The sequence below is a fragment of the Equus asinus genome, chromosome 13 (assembly GCF_041296235.1).
Source record: "Equus asinus isolate D_3611 breed Donkey chromosome 13, EquAss-T2T_v2, whole genome shotgun sequence".
In the NCBI taxonomy this organism is placed as follows: Eukaryota; Metazoa; Chordata; class Mammalia; order Perissodactyla; family Equidae; genus Equus; species Equus asinus.
In genome coordinates, this window is record NC_091802.1 from 28,782,047 (window position 1) to 28,801,479 (window position 19,433).

Consider the following 19,433-nt stretch of genomic DNA (forward strand, 5'->3'; position numbering starts at 1 on the left):
GAATCACAACCGAGCAAAATTTGAAAGGAAATAACAGAAAGAATTATATCAAAGATGATCAAAATGATCCCTAGCAACTGTAATCATAACTTATAAGTGAAAATGAAAATGAATGATTTAATGGATTGCTTGCCCAAGTTATTTGTTCAAATGCCAAGAAGCAACTTCTTTACCATAAAAGTGTTTCTGTATCTTCTTTTATTCTCCTTACTCTAGAGAGAAATCTCAGGCATGTTTACTCATACTATCAATTTGTCACCTCATTAAATTCTGCAAAAAAAAAATCTATAAAGCATATTTGGAATTACAACTACAAAAAGACAATGAAGAACCTTATTTTGTTCTTGGAAAACTTTATTTCAGTTTAAACAAAAAAGCAAATGTTATTCACGTCATCCAGTGACAGTTGCAAGAGTGTGATCTTCCTTCATAGCTGTTAGCCGGCAAACTTCAAATGAGAGACGCAATCTAGGTAAAAGACACTTATCATTTCAGATTATATTTACCTCCCAAAGAGATAAGGAAAACCGGTCAAAAAGATTAGAAAGAGATTTGAATGAAGTCACATCAGAAAAACTGAGAGAGTGATGTCTAATGCTTTGGGAAATTCTGTCTCCACTTAATATTCAGAAGAATAAATTCTAAAAGATCAAGAAGAGGTGGTTTATACTATAAATATTAGAAAGAATGATACACATTTTTGTCAGTTTCATATGACTATTAGGATTCAAGATGTTATTTAAAATCCTAGATGTAAGCCCAAACAGTTAGTTATTGCCCCAAATGGAAAATTTACATTTCTTTAGAGGAAAGATAAAAATATGACTATTTGGATCTTGTCTAAATTTACAATTGATTAAGTCCAATTTAACGTTTACAGAAAAAAAAAGACATGGTAGCACTGTTACACACCTGGAAAGGATTCCAAATAGAATGTTTCCATTAACAACAGCAACCAAGAAATCTAATTCAGTCTACAGATTGTATTTCTGAGCAAGTAATAAACTTTTAGTTATTTCTTTGAGTCTGCCTTCCGCTAACAATGTACAACTTGTCAGATAACTACATCACTGATTTCCAAGCTCTTCTTCTACTGTATTTGTCCCCTTTAACTAAGATGTACCTAGAAATAATAAGACAACTCAGAATAGCTGTACTGGCCTTCAATAATTTTGTTTTACTAATTAGTTGATCATATTTCATGAGGGCTAATGTCAAATTTATCTAACAGTTTGATTTCAGAATTACTTACAATAGTGGAATACTGCATCATATATAGAAATCTTGGTCAATAATCTTCTACTTACATCTCATAACCAATTATCTTCCTAAACAAACTATTTACAAATGTAAAATACACAATATTGCTTAAAATAAATATACAATATATAATTTCTACATTCTCAGACAGGTTTAAAAATGAGGTAATAAAAACTTAACTGATTAAACCTTTTACCATTCTGGAAATGGCTTAGGGAAATGATGGTGAAATTTTTTTTCGTAGGTCTTTTCACGTTTTCTTTGAATGTTTCTGAGTACCTCCTTTTCTATGATGAAATATTATGTAAAAAGTCCTTAAGTTTTGTTGGATAGTCTGTCATCACTCCAGTTGCTCCCAAATCAAAAGCTCTTTTGTATTCTTGTTCTTCATTTAATACCCAAACATACACCTGAAAATGAGAAGCATAAGAAATATGAGAGAAAAAGATAAAACAGAAAATTATTTCTATAATAGCATTTATCTATGACAATCTCAGCACACTTAGAAATAACCTTTAAAAAGTGCAATTTTAAGAAATCATTGAACCCTTTACAAAAATTCTGCTTTGCTCATTAAGTATGCACTGTCCCACCCCTCTGGCTTTAGCTATTCTCACCTACACAGTGGAGTCTAGCTACTGAAATGCCAATGCTTTCTTGTGAACTATAAGGCAGAGTTTAATGTCTTCACATGTGAGCCAGTAAAGCAGCAGCATCACAGTCAGGACCAAATTAAGTCAGTTAAAATTTCCTGCGCCTTACACTTGTGTTAAATTGATAAGAACTACACCGTTTCCAAAACACATCATTCCAGAACTCACCTGAATGCCTCGGGCAGTGAGGTGGTCAAACAAAGCCTTTCTCATTAGTAAACTAGAAAAGAAAAGCAGAACAGATTTACGTACTTCTTAGCCCTAATAAAGGACTAAAGTTAGTTCTTAGTCCTAATTTAGTCAATTTAGAGTTTATAATTCCTAGATGAATTTAATTTCAACGCTTCAGCAATTACAAGCAATGGCCTCAAGTAATAATAGCTGCTGTGGATGCATTTACATCTTAACTGATGGGTCTCCCTCCACTGCAGGGCTGCTTACTGGTAAACAATCAGAACTTCCTTTCTACTCCTTGCTGACACTAAATAGATCCTCAGGAGACCCATTCTTATTGAAGCAGCTCAGTGAAGAAGAGGCTTCCTCATTTTCCCTGCTGGCACCATAATGAGAGTGAGAAAAAGCAGGGAAATCTGTGTCCATAACTTTCTAAGTTAACATAAGACAGCAAACTTGGGTCAAGTTCTATAACATCATAGTTCATTTACATAATGGTTAGTCTTTTGTGAGCTATCTTAGAAATCTAATGTCCATTAATTACACTATCCTATATAGAGGGAAAAAGCATTTTATTTTTTAGTTCCAAATAACTGAATTAAAAGTGAACTTTTAGACTACAAATCACTTGAGCAAGATGGGAACTAACTGTACTGGAAAGTTATACATATTATTTCTATTCTGTCTATGTCTGTTAGAACGATAAAATATCAGAAACTAAAAATTATATGCATTTAACACCAATTAAACATGCATCCTTGAGGCCAGCCCAGTGGCACAGTGGTTAAGTTCACACGCTCTGTTTTGGCCACCTGGGGTTCGTGGGTTCGGATCCTGGCGCAGATCTACACACTGCTCATCAAGCCATGCTGTGGTGGCATCCCACATACAAAGTAGAGGAAGACTGGCATGGATGTTAGGTCAGGGCCAATCTTCCTCAAGCAAAAAGAGGAAGATTGGCAACAGATGTTAGCTCAGGGCTAGTCTTCCTCACCAAAAAAAAAAAAAAAAAAATCCTTGAAAACTAGAGATTAAATCAAGAATAAAGCATAAAAGAATAAACCCTGTGGCACAGATACTAGTTTTTCAACTCTTTGAAAGAGGAGCTAAGTAACAAAAGGTTGTGATTTAGTACTATTATTTAAGCATTCAAGGTTCCATTTTTTTTAATTAAATTTTTTTTTTAAAGATTTTATTTTTCCTTTTTCTCCCCAAAGTCCCCCAGTACATAGTTGTGTATTTTTAGTTGTGGGTCCTTCTAGGTGTAGCATGTGGGATGCTGCCTCAGCATGGCTTGATGAGCGGTGCCATGTCTGCGCCCAGGATCCGAACCGGTGCAACCGTGGGCCGCCGAAGCGGAACATACAAACTCAACCACTCGGCCATGGGGCCAGCCCCTCAAGGTTCCATTTTAAAGCAAAACATAGCACGATAACTTTGTGCTTTTTACCTAAAGTTAAACTCAACATGTCTTAGAAAGTAAGGCACTTTCTTTAAAATAGATGCCCACCCTACAGATGGGGGCTTCCTTTCTGCTGTGAAGTCTTGGTGGAGATTTTTCTGAGAAATGTGCCATTAGTCAACATACATTTTTACATTTACTGTATTGCTATACACACTTCTTTTCACCAAGGTTTTGACTGCAGGCTAGTGGAAACAGCAAATAAGAAGGGAATGATTATATAGCCCAGCTTTGCTCCTAATTAGCTAGATAACTCCAAGCAAATCATTTAACTTTGGGCGGGTGAGTGCTCAGTTCTCTCCAGCAGTTGGATGAGATTGTCTCTCAAGACTCCTCCTAAGGTTTTATGACTAGCAATTAAGCTAGTTCTAAATGATTCATACATATCCATTGGCGTAGTAGGTGCTTAACACACCCTTGTTACAAATTACATGTACAAAGCTTGCTTTAAATTATAAGTGTAGTATTTAACAGATATAGCTAAAACAATAACTTGTATATCAAGAATCTAAAATTCTTACATATCAGAAAGCCAGATGAGAAACTTTTGACTTCTGGACATGGTGTGTGGTTCTCTTAGTCTGAGGCAAAATAAAATTTGAATCATAAAATTAGGAACACAACAATATATCAGTGTGATAAAACAAAACAAGTTCAAGAACGAAAAGAGCGCCTTGCACTTAGTATGTGCCCAAAAAATATTTGTAAAAGGACAAAAATAAATTAAAATAAAGCCTATTTGGGTTCTCTGTTTCCATTGATTTCAAGTTAACTTTTTGCCACCACTATTCAAAGGTAAAGAAAAATAAAAGTTATCTTTCCAGAATGCTGGGTACCTGGGGCTTATGTCTCTTCTCTTTTTTTGGTGAAGCCTCTTTTGCTTTGTCTGCTATAATTTAGTATACAGTAGATTCAAACATACAACCAAACTTTACTATAGATTAAAAGATATTTGGGGTAAAAATGAGACTAAAAAAAAAAAAAGCTTGTTTTCTCTTTCCCTTTCAATATCTGAAGACTTAGGCCCTGTCCTTTTTAATCACCTTTCCTACTAAAAGAGCATACTTGACTTTTAGACTGATGCTGAGTTCCTTCTTCAATCTCCGATGCCTAGAGCAGCACAACCACCCGTGCCGTGATCCTTGGGTTGTGCCCACAGGAATTCTCTGACAAGTCGCTCTACTATAGATATTAAGCAGCTTCTTTCTAAATTTAAATAGCAGGCAGTGATTTTCATTCTCCCCAGATCTTCATTTCTTATTTCCTTTAGAACTCCTCCTGTCTATATTCTTAGGATAGTTCTGAGTCTCTGCATTTAAATTCATTTCTTTCCTCTCTGAATTAGTTTTTATTAGAAGCTCTCTAAATAAAATCCCTTCTTTCCTAACTCCAGCCCAAGTGGAAAGTCCTGGGTGCAATTTCAGGAATCTCAGGTATTTAATATCTCAAATATTACTTACCTTATTAAATACCAATTATGATGTCATCTTAGGAATTATCTTCCATAAAAAACAAAAAAAATACAGACATATAATATTCTACCTGTGTCTTAATCCATAATAATTTTTTAGAGAAAAGATTAATTCTACGAAGTTTGTTCCAATGTCTGTATTTCAATAATATCTGCTTCTAAAAGGAACACGTGGAGATAATCCAGAGAGCACAATAGTCCATTCCAGGCCAGAGGAAAGCTAAGTAGTTTAGGAATAAATGGCTAGGAATTATTTCAATCTAGCAAATGAAAATGGTTTGTTTGTAGACATGAAGTGATTTACACTGTTTTATCTGAGAAACAGCTACAAAGACTGCTAATAAATATAATTGGAAATTGGTAAAATGAATATGCTTGTCACTAAGAAACTCAAACTGGAAAACAATTATGAAACATAGATGCTGAGTATAAGGGTACTGACCAAATTGTTTTTCTTACTATTTTCTAATGACTTGATTTCTTAAAGTTCTGTTTGAGGATGAAAAAAATTTCATGCAAGTGAAATCATATTTAAATGATCTCCCCAGGAGCTATGAATTCCTGAGTCATTGTCATGACTCAGTTGTTATTATAAATTTACAGCTAGAAATCACATTCTAAGTGTGCAGGATTGTGAGATGAAGCTATCTTTCTTTAATAATAATGATAATAAAGATAATTTAACAATAAAAGTTATCATTTATTGAATGCTTATTATTTGCCAAGGGTTTTATATATTTTTATTTTTGCAGTAAATCAGTGTGTGAAAAGCAAGGCTTTGTACCCAGTAGAGAAATTATGTAAATGAAGTATCTCCTAGAAACTAACTACCCTTTTCTTTCTCCCATCTCCAGAGGTTTTCTTGGGTTGTGGTGGTGGTGGTAGTTTTTCTTTCTAAATGTATTAATACTAGAGGTGAATCTGGAGTTTAAGGGAACTTCAGCTGTGTATAGTTGTCAATGAAATAGAAAGAAGTAAAGGAAGTCAAAGGGCAATTGCCATTAGGTGTTAGAATAAAAGAATTATTAAGCTTCAACAGTTAAGCTCAATTCTTTTCACCTGACTTCTGAGTACACAGGCACAGAAAGTCATTGTTACCTGAAATAGGTTGAGATCGAATACTTATAATCCTTTCTTATCCATTTTAGAGAATGTGTCTTAATTATATCAAAAAGCATTGCTAATATACATCAGCTAATCAAACATGGAAATAACTACAGCAATCTATTCTGTATCATTGATATTGATATTAACGAGCCTTTATCTTAGTCCTCCTGTAACTGATAATTGATGAAACAGGGTAACCACTTACTTCAATATGATAGAAGGCATTGGGATCTCAAAAAACTGTTCTCGAATGGGCACAAAGGGCAAGAGGCCAGTGAAGAACAGGCCAAGAATGAGCAGAACACGTTGTAGACTGAAGAGTATAGGAATGTCTGAATTCTAAAAGACATAAACAATATTATATGTTACTTTACTCCTATCAAATAAAGAGGATTATTTCACACCCTCAATATTTCCCAAGACTGTTATCTTGACATATATTAAAAGTACTCCCTGAATGATCAGTATCCACTTTCAAACTCATGACACTTACAAATGGTGTCAAGATCTATCTTGGAGCCCCTATAGTGTTAATAATACTAAACTTTCTCTATTCCCTGCTCTCTGCTTTTGCAACATCACTTCTGTCTGTTGGTGACAGAGCTTCACACTAGAGATGAAACATACTGAATCTGATGGAACAAGATAAAGAAATGAAGACATGAAATATTCAGTAAACCTACTCTTGTTTATATATAAGATATATAGTCATTTTTTTTAAACAGGATATGGTATAGATATGAATATCTATAGATAATATAATATTAATATAGTATTAATATATATAGTATTAATATATCTGTTGCAAATATGACATCATTTAGCTATGTTATAGGTCAAATATAAACAAGACTTTGTAAGCTGGTCCAAGAATCTAACCATCATTTTAAGTTTGTATTGGAAAATGTGTTCAAGATCCCCAAACCCCTAGAATGCAAGCTTCATATGTATATATGAACTCTTTTCGTCTTGCAAAATTGAAACTCTACACTGTACCCATTAAGCAAGTTCCCTTTCTCCCTACTACCCTCCTATATTTGTCTTTAAAACAAACAAAAATTATGATAAATTTGAATTTTTCTGTACAAAAGTAATACATTGAAAACATCATGCAAAAAAGTAATTTATTTTACATATTAGCTTTAAATTACTCACTTCTTTATTTAAAAAAAAATTGAGTAAATAATTTGAGGATTTCTTTTGCCCCTATGTTTACATGCTGCTTTGTAATATTTTCAGCTTATTTGTATACAGGTGTTTCAGCTGCTACACAATATACAAGTCCCTGAAAAACCTTGATTTCTGCAAATTCATACAGTAAGAATAACAGGACTTATGGGGAAAACAGGGTTAGGAGCCAATCCTCAAAACTTATGCAACTTTAGAACCAGAGAACTAAAAATAATTGTTACTTCTGGAGAGCCATCCAAGGGCAGGGAGTGGTGTGCTGGCATACCACTGACACAATTGGCTGCACTCTGTATCTTTTAAATGAGAGTATTTGGGATGGGACCCAGACATTAGCATTTTTTTGAAAGTGTCAGGTAATTCCAATATATAGCTAAGGTTAAGAGCCGCTGTATTAAGTATGAATGAATAAAACGTCATTAAGTGAGAATAAGTACCACATGTTTTCCCACCACTACTGTGTACCCCACTTTCTTTTATTTTTTTGTTTTTAGTTTCTAGCATCTGAGAATTAAAGGGATAATGTAAAATTCTTATAAATCATCCTTTAAGAACTGTAAAAGATCACAACTTAATTAGACAGCGTGTTCATAATATGAATGACAAATATTATTGAGACATTCTCGCCATGATGTTTGAAAATTACTGCTGAAAGTTCTGGAGTTTTAAAATTCTACTATGACGGAAAGCCAGAGGCTTCTAGAAAGATATGTGAATCAAGGGAAAAGTTCTGTGATTCTGAACCAAAGGCGAACTTTTTATTTTGAAATAATTATAGATTCACAGGAAGTTGTAAAAACACGGTAGAGTTCTGTATACCTTTAACCCAACTGCCCTAAATGGTGACATCTGATATAACCAGACTTAACAAAACCAGGAAGTGATATTGGTAACACTACTTTTAATTAGACCTTTTTTAATAGACCCTATTCCGTTTTCACCATTTTTTTAACCTGCATTCATTTGTGCATGTTCAATGCAATGTTAGCCCATGTTGAGATTCGTGTAACCACCACCCTAGTCAAGACACAGAACAGTTCCATCACCATACAAGAACTCCCTCGTGCTGCCTCTTTGTATCTGCACCCACTCTCTATCCCACTCTCAGTCTCTGTCCCCTGGCAGCCACTAATCCGCTCTTCGTGCCCACAGTTTTGAGAACATTATATAAGTGGAATCATACAGTATGTAACCTTTTGAGGTTGCCTTTTTTCCCTAAGCAAAATGTCTTACAGGACCATCCAGATGTTGCATGCATCAATAGTTGATTCCCTTTTACTGCTGAACAGTATTACACTGTACAGATATGTCAGCTTGTTCAGCCATTTGTCCACTCAAGGGCATTTGGGTCATTTCCAGTATTTCACTATTATGAATAAAGCTGCTATAAACATTCATGTACAGGTTTTTGTGTGTATAGTTTTCATTTTTCTGAGATAAGTGCTTAAGAGTGAGAGTGCTGGTTAATACAGTAAGTGTATGTTTAGTTTTGTAAGAAACTACCCAACTAATTAAGAGAGTGGCTGCAATATTTTACATTCCCACCAGCAATGTATGAGAGATCCAGTTTCTCATCTTCAGCATTTGCTACTATCACTATTTTTTATTTGAAAAAAATCTGAATGATGTAAAAAGATCAGCAGGTCATGAGGCCTCTAATATATTATCTCCCTTTTAATGACATGTGAAAATACCACCAGACAATGATTAGTTAAGGAAAAGTCTTAGTCCTAAATTCTTAGGAATCTGAAGCCATTCAGCCCAGTGATTACTCTGTTCTCTCCTTTTGTACACAAGCTACCTTGAGATCTCACAGAGCCTGCTGCACATAAATAAAACTTACTTGCCTTAACGAGGGCCTCAACTGTACTTTTAATGGTGCCGATCTTGGATCTATGTTTTTGCCTTCTTTGCTAGGAAGGAAGGCCTTCCCAAAAGAATTCTTTGTATTTTAGAATTGCTACTTGTGTCATGATATTTCTTCCACACTGTCACTCGTGTTCTGAAAAAGATGCTTCAATGCTTAAGATTTTTTAACATTTTGAATTTCAAATTCTCTTAGCTGACTATATAGCTAAACTTGCTTACAGAGGCTTAGCTTGCCATTTCAAAATATATCAAATTAATTGTTTATAGATGTATTTTCTTCAAACAGAAAAACTGAAGTGGATGGATGGCTCTACTTTCACATACTACCTGACAATCAGGACCCTGGCTTAATTTCTATTTGGGAAGCAAGGTAAAGAGAAGCTTGAGCTACAGAGGTGAAGGACTAAATACTTTCCTTAATTCACAGTTACACGAAAAATTTCAATTATCTAACAAAAACCAGATATTAAAAGATAGGAATCATATTTGGTTTTATAATGTACATAATAAAATGGTAAATAACTAATATTAGTATGTGAAAATAATAATTCTGTGAGCCAGTCCAATTACATTAAACTAAATTGTAAGGTCTATTATCTCCATTAGATCTATTATCTATAAATCCTTTATCTCTATTAGTAAACTTATGGTTAGTTGCTTCTGCCCAGTACCATCTGTCTGTATCAAGGCTATTAAATATGATAATTTTTAAAAATTATTACTGAAATAACTTTTATAGATATACAACAACAAATATAGATCATTCTGTATCATCTTTAAAGCTTACCTCTTTGTAGCACTTTTCTACAATTTCATAACTGGCATTACCCCACACTGTTATCTGTTCTCGTCTATACAGCTTCACCAACTCTGAGACCTACATGTAAAAATTCAAAAGTTTATGCATGTGCCTATTTGTAAATCCACTTATGTTATTTCACTTAAAAAATGGATTACAACCGACTATCTGCCAGTGAATAGTATAAAATTTTGGAAAAACCAATATATAAATTCACATTTTTTTTTTTTTTGAGGAAGATTAGCCCTGCGCTAACTACTGCCAGTCCTCCTCTTTTTGCTGAGGAAGCCTGGCCCTGAGCTAACATCCGTGCCCATCTTCCTCTATTTTCTATTTGGGACGCCTACCACAGCATGGCATGCCAAGCGGTGCCATGTCTGCACCCGGGATCCGAACCGGCGAACCCCGGGCCGCCGAGAAGAGGAACGTGCGCACTTAACTGCTGCGCAACCGGGCCGGCCCCAAATTCAGATTATTTTATAAAATATAAGAAATTACTTACATTTTACCATTATATGATTGATCTGAGAGGATACAACTATTTATAAATTTGACATTAACTACAAATGAAACAAGTTAAACTAGAAGTAAAGTTAATTATATAAATGCCAGAACAATTGGTTGATAGGAGCTCACTTTTATCCATGACTGAACATCACAACTCACTCTGAAAACAGGCCTTCCCACAGTAAAGCGATCTCCTCTCCCAGGGCATTATTTAAAACACCACTGATCCCTAGAGTATCACATTTCCTTGAACATTATCAATCTATGCAGTCACCTAATCTAGCCTTATTTAGTTTGTGAAATAGGACGCAACACACCCAGAGGAGGCAATGCCTTAAGTACCTTCTTAATCAGCACATTGTTGTTGACTTTGATGTCGATGTTAATGGGAGTGTTAGGAAAGGCCTCAAAAACCTCCTTCAGTAATGGAATTCGGTTATCTTTTCCTTCAGATTGGCATGCTGAGAAAGCAAGATTTTTAAAGGTATTTAAAAAAAAAAACTTTTTTGATGATTAGAAAAGTTATAGTATGTATTCATAGTAGGACATTTACAAAATGATGAAAAGTATAAAGGAGAAAAGAAAAATCATCTAAAATCCAACAACTTAGATATGACCATTGTGACCATTTGGTGTACTTTCTTGCTTCTTTTTCTCCTATGCATAATTAAATAGAGTTACAATATAGTGTACCTACAGATTTTAACCTGATCTTTTTACATAAGTAAAAAAGATATTGCATGTAATACACTGTATTTATAATTATGATTTAAATTTTTTTCATTAAACTTTTTGAGACAACTGTAGATTCACATGTAGTTGTAAGAAAAATAGAGATCTGTGCACCCTTTACCCAGATCCCCCAATGTAAAACTTGTAAAACATTAGTACATCATAACCATATCATAACCATGATACTGACATTGAGATAAGCCAATGATCTTATTCTACAATTATTTTAAAAGGTTTAAAAATACTCCATTGAGTAGCTATATAACAATTTAATGATTTTAATTTAACCATCCCCCTGGAAGGGTAGCAGAGTGTGCCACTCCAGAACACACCTCTTTGGTGTAAGGATCATTTTGAACTGAAGGCAACTGAGAGGCAGATACAAGAAAAGTTCTCTGCCCTCCCCCTATTTGCCTAAAAATAAGACTTAAATTTGTACAAAAATTAATCACCAACAACCCTAACCCAGCACCAGGGGACTCTACATAACAAACTACTGACTAGCCTTTATCTTCCATATTCCCCCATATATTTACCTTCCTACAGTTTACCATCTTAGAAACTTAAAGTCCTTTTCCTTTGTCTTGTCACTTCTCTGAATATTTATTGTTGTTTTTTGTTAAGACATTGTATAAACTCAAGTTCTAGCTACCCCTTTGAGTTACTCATCCCTGAGTTTCTCCCATGAGTTGTTCTGAGTGCCATTGAGTTGATTCCAACTCCTACTGACCCTGTATACAGAAAAGCGGAACCCTGCCCAGTCTTTTTGCACCATCCTCTCAGCTTCCAGCGCTATATCAGACAGCACTCCACTGCTATTCACAGGGTTTTCACGGCCAATATTTTCGGAAATGGGTGGCCAGGTCCTTCTTCCTAGTCTGTCTTAGTCTGGAACTCCACTAAAACCTGTCCACCATAGGTGACCCTGCTGGTATTTGAAATACCAGTGGCATAACTTTCAGCATCACAGGAAGATGCAGCCATCACAGTATAATGATGACGGACAAGTGGTATGGTTCCTGACTGGGAAACAAACCTGGGCCTCAGCAGTGAGAGCACCATATCTTAACCACTAGATCACCAGGGCTGGCATTAGCTGTAAAGGGTTATTTAAATTAAAATTAAATAAAACTAAAAATTCATTTCCTCAGGTGCACTGGCCACATTTCAAGGGCTCAACAGTCACGTGTGGCTATTGACTATGGTACTGGACGGTGCAAATATAGACCATTTCTATTGCTACAGAAATTGATATTTAGACAGTGCTATCTTAGTTATGTAAAAGTTTTGTTTGCTTGTTAAGTGTGGAAAAGTTAATTTAGCAGTCAAAAGAATTGCCATGGGCAATAGCTATTCATACCCAAGTAAGATGTATGCAAGGATCAACTTAGAAAAAGGTCAAAGAGACCAAACTAACTTTGAAACACAAAATGAAACACAACACAAGAAGAGTAATATTGCATCTAATAGTGGAGAAAACAAGGAAATTAAAGTGTGGTAAGAAAAAAAAATGTGTGCTAAAGTGATGCGAAGATATTTAAATTGGACGCCTCGGCCAGCATAGAATGTAGAAAAAGAGCTGGAGAAAGAAGTTTGTCCCCAGTATTGTTCTGGGCAAAGGATAACCAGCTGGGAAATAACTACAAAAAGAGAAAGAGGAAAATATCAGGAAAACAAGAATGCTAGGCAAAGAGTATGCCCTAGGATGTGCTGGGTGGAGGGATGAGTGAAGTAGCCTCTATTGCATGCTAGAACTTTAAAACTGATCATTACAGTCAACTCTAGATCATCCAAATTTATTTTCCATTAAAAAAGGCTACTTTCAAGTAAGCAAGATAAATCCTTTGGTTAATGCATTTTTATGTTCCTTTTTTTTTATATCTATTTATCTGTTTATTTTGGTGAGGAAGATTGGCCCTGAGCTGACATCTGTTGCCAATCTTCCTCTTTTTGCTTGAGGAAGATTGTCACTGAGTTAACCTCTGTACCTATCTTCCTCTATTTTGTATGTGAGATGCCGCCACAGCATGGCTTGATGAGCGGTGTGTAGGTCCATGCGCAGGATCCGAACTGATGAACCCAGGCCACTGAAGCAGACCATGTGAACTTAACCACTATGTCACCAGGCCGGCCCCTATGTTCCTTGTTTACATTTACTTTTTAATGTAGCCTGTGGCACCTCAAAGCACCTTTTTTTTTTTTTTAAAGATTTTATTTTTCCTTTTTCTCCCCAAAGCCCCCTGGTACATAGTTGCATATTTTTAGTTGTGGGTCCTTCTAGTTGTGGCATGTGGGATGCCGCCTCAGCATGGCTTCATGAGCGGTGCCACGTCCACACCCAGGATCTGAACTGGTGAAACCCCGGGCCGCCAAAGCGGAGTGCGCAAACTTAACCACTCAGCCACGGGGTCAGGCCCCTCAAAGCACCTTTTAAAAGAAAACACTTAATTCTTCTCCAGTAAAGTTGTGAACTACAAAGAAAGCAAGTGGCCTGAAATGTGTATTTCTCTGAGAGTTGATAGTCTCTCTTTCTTCAGTATTTAAAGAAAAGTAAACAAGAGTTCTGAGCAGAATAGGATAGGAAAAAACTGAACAACCTTCTGCCTAATCTGAGTCAAGTTTTTATAGTACTATATATTAGTCTGTGTCAAATGCACTAAACTTACATTTAAGGCATAGTCGTAAGTTAATTATGATATGAGTTGAATGCAATATGAGCAAAAGTTAATTATTCTTTATGGCTATCTGAAACTTGAAAGTACATGGCATTGCTACTAATAAGGCAATTGAAGAGACTCTTCAGATAGAGAGGCAGTATGTGGCAGCTAAACACTGGCCTGGTAAGAAGGAAACCTAGTTTCAACTCCTAGCTGTCATTTACTTTTTGTAGGACCTTAACCAAGTTAATCGACATCTTTAGGCTGCAATTTCAAGAGACAGGATTAATTGGTCTCAAAGGTCTCTTCATATTCAGAAGTCTTATGACTTTATGAGGGAGGCATAAAACCAGAAGAAAATTAAAACATTTTTTCTCAAAGGATCTTTTAATCTCTGTGAGGCTTTGGCTTTGCTCTACAAAGAGAAAAATAGGAAAAACTTCACATATGAAATCTTCTTAACCTTCACAAGTCCACAATTGACACAAATATTAGAATAGCCTGGCAAGTATAATCCTACTAATTACAAGAATGAAAAAAGTGTTTCCTCAAACCAACACAGCTTAATGATACCTACCTGGAAGGCAAGATCAAACAAACATCAGATCTAAACATCCCTTAGAGATAGCTAATTTAAACAATTTTCTGATTTTTATTTGGCTTTCTAAAATTTCCCAATCAAGGAGAAATTACACTGGCTCATTTTAAATCTAGTTCCTAGAGCAATTACAGTTCTTTCTGAAAATTAATATCAATAGATCCTTGACATTTAACCAAGGTGTTAAGTATATGCAAGCCATATCAAGGACCATCATGTGCAGCATCTGGTAGTTTTACTGAGTTACATCTGAATCATTCAAAACATGAGGCTCAACTGTAACAGTGAGGGAGCCTATGCTTGCTCAGCAAACTGTGCCTCAAGGAGGTGTATCTTCCCTTCTAACATCTTCCATTCTAACATAACAAACGGGGCCAAGGGACATCTTTCTTTGTGAGAAATGTTCCCTCAAAAGAAAGACAACTGCTATGCTGGTGATTAAAAAGTAAAGACGATTAGGAAATGGATGGTTTATTTGAGTAATTGAATTCTCTCTCTCTCTCTCTGTTTTTTTTTCAAGATTGGCACCTGAGCTAACTTCTGTTGCCAATCTTCTTTTTCCTCCTTCTTCTCCTCCCCAAAGCCCCCCAGTACATAGTTGTATTTTCTACTTGTGAGTGCCTCTGGTTGTGCTATGTGGGATGAACCTCAGCATGGCTTGATGAGCGGTGCCATGTCCGCACCCAGGATCTGAACCGGCGAAAGCCTGGGCCGCCGTAGCAGAGTGCGAAAACTTAACCACTCAGCCACGGGGCCGGCCCCGCATCTGGATTTCTTATAGTTAGTATTTAGGCTTAAATTAACTGTATATAAACTTAAGTAGAATGAGCCAGTTAAATCTCTGGGCTTCATAATCCCCGGGTCAAGATTTCACATTTGTAGGCCTGAGAGAATAAGTTTTGAGGGCAGTACTTTTAGCTGGAACTTACTATGACAAGAGAACATGCAATGTATATCTAATTCTCAGCATAAATTAACACTTCAATGTAAATGTTTAAGCTGCAAATGGGAAATATTACCTTTTTGAAACGCGACATCCAGTTTGCCAAGGTAAGGTGGGAGTTCCTTTAAAAGATATGATTGAAAAAAGTTAGTTCTCAAAAAATAAAGTATTTTAGTGTCTTCCAATAAGACATAAAGATTTGCTTCTTCAAAAAATAGAAGAAAACATTACATATATTTACAGAGAGCACCCTTTAGCAGAACATCCCCAAGAGCAAATTAATCATAATTACTTACTTTCATAAACTACAAAAAAAATCTGTACTATTTAACATGGATCTTTTCTCAGTAATAAATATACAAAGATCTCAGCAGACAAATGTCAAGAATAGACAATTTAGGGGCTGGCCCAGTGGTGTAGTGGTTAAGTTCGTGCACTACACTTCAGCGGCACAGGGTTTGTGGGTTTGAAGCCCAGGTGTGGACCAACATACCGCTCATCAAGCTGTGCTGTGGTGGTGTCTCACATACAAAATAGAGGAAAATAGGTACAGATGTCAGCTTAGGGCCAATCCTCCTCACCAAAAAATAAATAAATAGAAAGAAAAGCAATTCACAGGAAAAAAAAAAACTAACAATCATAGAGAAAAATCTTTAAACTCACAACTAATCGAATAAATGCTAATTAAAATTTAATCTAGCAAATTAGGAAATTTTTGGTATAATTATAAGGCCCAATAATGGTAAAGGTACAGCAAAACAGGAATTCTTCTAATATTAGATTTCAGAACTCTTCTAAACACTTTTAAAAAGCAAGCTGGCAATAGCAACTTTCAATATATATTAAGACACTATAAAATTCCTAACCTTTTACCCAATAATTTCTCTGCTGGGAGTTTATTTAGGGAAATAATTTTATATAGAGAGATAACTTTATCTTTATGTAAATTCTTTTAATAAATATAAATATCATTATATGTCTTTATAAATATATATTTATATCTTTTAAATAACTTTATATAACCATCTAAATATAGAGAAAGCTCTATCTTTACACATAACGATGTTCAGTACAGTGTTATCTATAATAGTGGAAACTTAGAACAAATTCAAATGTCCAACAATAGAGGAATGGTTAAAAATAATATATATCCACTAAATGGAATAACAGCAGTTATTTAAAATGTTTATGAAAAATAAGCGTGGAATATAAATAGGCTAAATACTATACAATTCCAATGATAGGATATTCTAGAAAAAGCATATCTAAGGAGATAGTAAAAAGATCAGAGGTTGTCAGGGATTAGGTGGGTAGGAAGGATAGGCAGAGCACAAAGGATTTTTAGGGCAGTGAAACTATTCTGTATAACACTATAATAGTGGATACATGTCATTATACTATGTTAAAACCTATAGAATGTACAACATCAAGAATGAACCCTAATGTAAACTATGGACTTAGGGTGAGATGATACCTCAGTGTAGGTTCACCAGTTGTAACAAATGTACCACTCTGGTGCAGGATGCCGACAGTGGGGGCAGGCTGTGCTTGTGTAGGGTCAGAGGGTATGAGGGAACTCTGTACTTTCTGCTCAATTTTGTTGTGAACCTGTAACTGCTCTAAAAACTAGTCTATTAACAAAAAGAAAAAAAGCACAGAAAAATGTGTACCATGGTATAATGTTAGAGTGTTTAAAAACACAATAAACACAAGATTCAGTGGGATCACAACTATGTAAAAAGGATACAGAGTAGACATAGAGACAGAATCCTGTTAAGTCTTCCTTAGGTGGTAAAATTAGACATTACTTTTCCTTCCATTTATCATATTTACTATAATGATCATGTAAACTACTGACAGATTTTTAAAGGGTCCTTTCCTATACTTGAAGACTAAAACTAATTCATATATTTAATCTGAATCAAATAAGTTGCAGACTTCAAGAAAGTTGAACTTTAGTAGTTTTACATTTGAAGGCTTTGGTAATTTTGTTAAAATACCTATAAAGTAAGTCTTCATAGACATATCTAGTGAGTACAAATCCTTGCTGGAAGTCAGAATAGTTTTTAAAATTTCCTTTGACATTCATTATTTAACCACTAGAATTTATTTTTTTATTATTTATCGAAGAACTATCTGGCATTCACTGTTTTTAAAAACTTTATAGGCCTTAGTATCTATCAGATATTAGTTTTATCATGCATTTTTCCTTACACAGTACTTCAGATCAGAGATGTTTACATTGACCCCAGTTGATCTCTTCAGATTCTCATCATGTGACACTACAACTTGTTCATCCTTTGTGATATGGCAGTCCAATTCCAGCATATCAGTTCCAATTGTAACTGCACTGAAGAAATACAAAGAAAAATAATGACACCCTGGAATTTCAGTAAACATTTAGGTTACATGGATCAGATGTAAAACTTCAGAGTTACAAATCAAATAGCAAATTAAATTCCACAATTTTAAATTTCTCAGTACTGTCATCTATTATATTTTACTGATGTGAAAATATTCCCAGTGAATTTAGAACAAGAGAATCATGGTGCGTCATTTCCATAACCAGCTATCCTTATTTCTGTCAACCCAATACAATGGAAAGAACACTGGACCAGAGGTTGAGAGATCTGAGTGCCAGTTTCTGCTGTGCTAAAAACTTGCTGCATAACTTTGGGCAAGTAAATGTCCTTCTCTGGGCCTACATTTGCACATCTATAAAATGAAAGGAGTAAAGAATAAGAAATGAATGCCAGCTTTTACCACTGTAATTCAACAGAGGATTAGAAATTCTAGCCACAGCAATTAAGCAAGAAAAAAAAGGGGGGGGCATTCAAATTGGAAAGGAAGAAGTAAAATTATTGCTGTTCACAGATGACATGATCTTATATGTAGAAATCTTAAAGGTTCCACACACATAAAGACCTGTTAGAAGTAACAAACTCAGTAAAGTTGCAGAATATAAAATCAACACACAAAAATCATTTGTGTTTCTATATACTAACAACAAAAAATGTGAAAAGGAAATCATAAAACAATTCCATTTGTGATAGCATCAAAAAGAATAAAAAACTTATGAATTAACTTAACCAAGGAAGTGAAAGACTTATACAATGAAAACTACAAGACATTGCTAAAAGAAATTAAAGACAGGGCTGGCTCCGTGGTGCAGTGTTTAAGTTCAGTGCACTCCACTTCGGCAGCCCAGGTTCACGGGTTCAGACCCTAGGTGCAGACCTACACCACTCGTCAGCCATGTTGTGGTGGCAACCCACATATAAAGTGGAGGAAGACCGGCACAGTTGTTAGCTCAGTGATAATCCTCCTCAAACAAAAAAAGGATTGGGTCCGGCCTGGTGGTATAGCAGTTACGTTTGCACGCTCTGCTTCGGCAGCCCAGGGTTTGCCGGTTTGGATCCCAGGCATGGACCTACGCATCACTGATCAAGCCATGCTGTGGCAGGCATCCCACATATAAAGTAGAGGAGGCTAGGCATGGATGTTAGCTCAGTGCAATCTTCCTCAGAAAAAGAGGAGGATTGGCAGCAGATGTTAGCTCAGGGCTAATCTTCCTCAGCAAAAAAAAAAAAAAAAAAAAAGAGAAGAAGAAGAAGAAGAAGAAAGGAAAAAGAAATTAAAGAAGATATACATAAATGAAAAACATCCCACGTTCATGGGTTAGAACACTTTATATTGTTAAGATGTAAATACCATATACATCTACTGATTCAGTGCAATTCCTACCAAAATCCCAATGATGCTTTTTGCAAAAATAGAAAAATTCATCCTAAAATTTATATGGAATCTCAAGGAACTCCAAATAGTCAAAACAATCTTGAAAAAGAGAACAAAGTTGGAAGAATCACACTTCCTGATTTCAAAACTTACTATAAAGCTACAGTAATCAAAACAATATGGTACAGGCATAAAGACAGACATATAGACCAATGAAATAGACTAGAGAGTCCAGAAATAAACCTTCACATATATTGTCAAATGATTTTTGACAAGGG

General features: G+C 35.3%; 1 protein-coding gene across 2 annotated transcripts in view; it reads right to left on the reverse strand.

Moving 5' to 3' along the window:
- Positions 1-614: 614 nt before the first annotated feature.
- The window catches only part of GDPD1 (glycerophosphodiester phosphodiesterase domain containing 1), a 42,920-nt gene continuing 24,101 nt past the window's right edge, over positions 615-19,433 (reverse strand). The window contains exons 3-10 of one of the 2 annotated variants that reach the window (XM_014826584.3): positions 17,635-17,770; positions 15,497-15,542; positions 10,833-10,951; positions 9,972-10,061; positions 6,333-6,466; positions 4,071-4,130; positions 2,082-2,133; positions 615-1,670 (exon numbers count right to left, since the gene is read on the reverse strand). In XM_014826584.3, coding sequence (XP_014682070.1) covers positions 1,548-1,670; positions 2,082-2,133; positions 4,071-4,130; positions 6,333-6,466; positions 9,972-10,061; positions 10,833-10,951; positions 15,497-15,542; positions 17,635-17,770 — 760 coding nt within the window. In that variant the 3' untranslated portion in view covers positions 615-1,547. The remainder of the gene's footprint in view (positions 1,671-2,081; positions 2,134-4,070; positions 4,131-6,332; positions 6,467-9,971; positions 10,062-10,832; positions 10,952-15,496; positions 15,543-17,634; positions 17,771-19,433) is intronic. The other variant, XM_070482882.1, reaches the window with a different exon arrangement.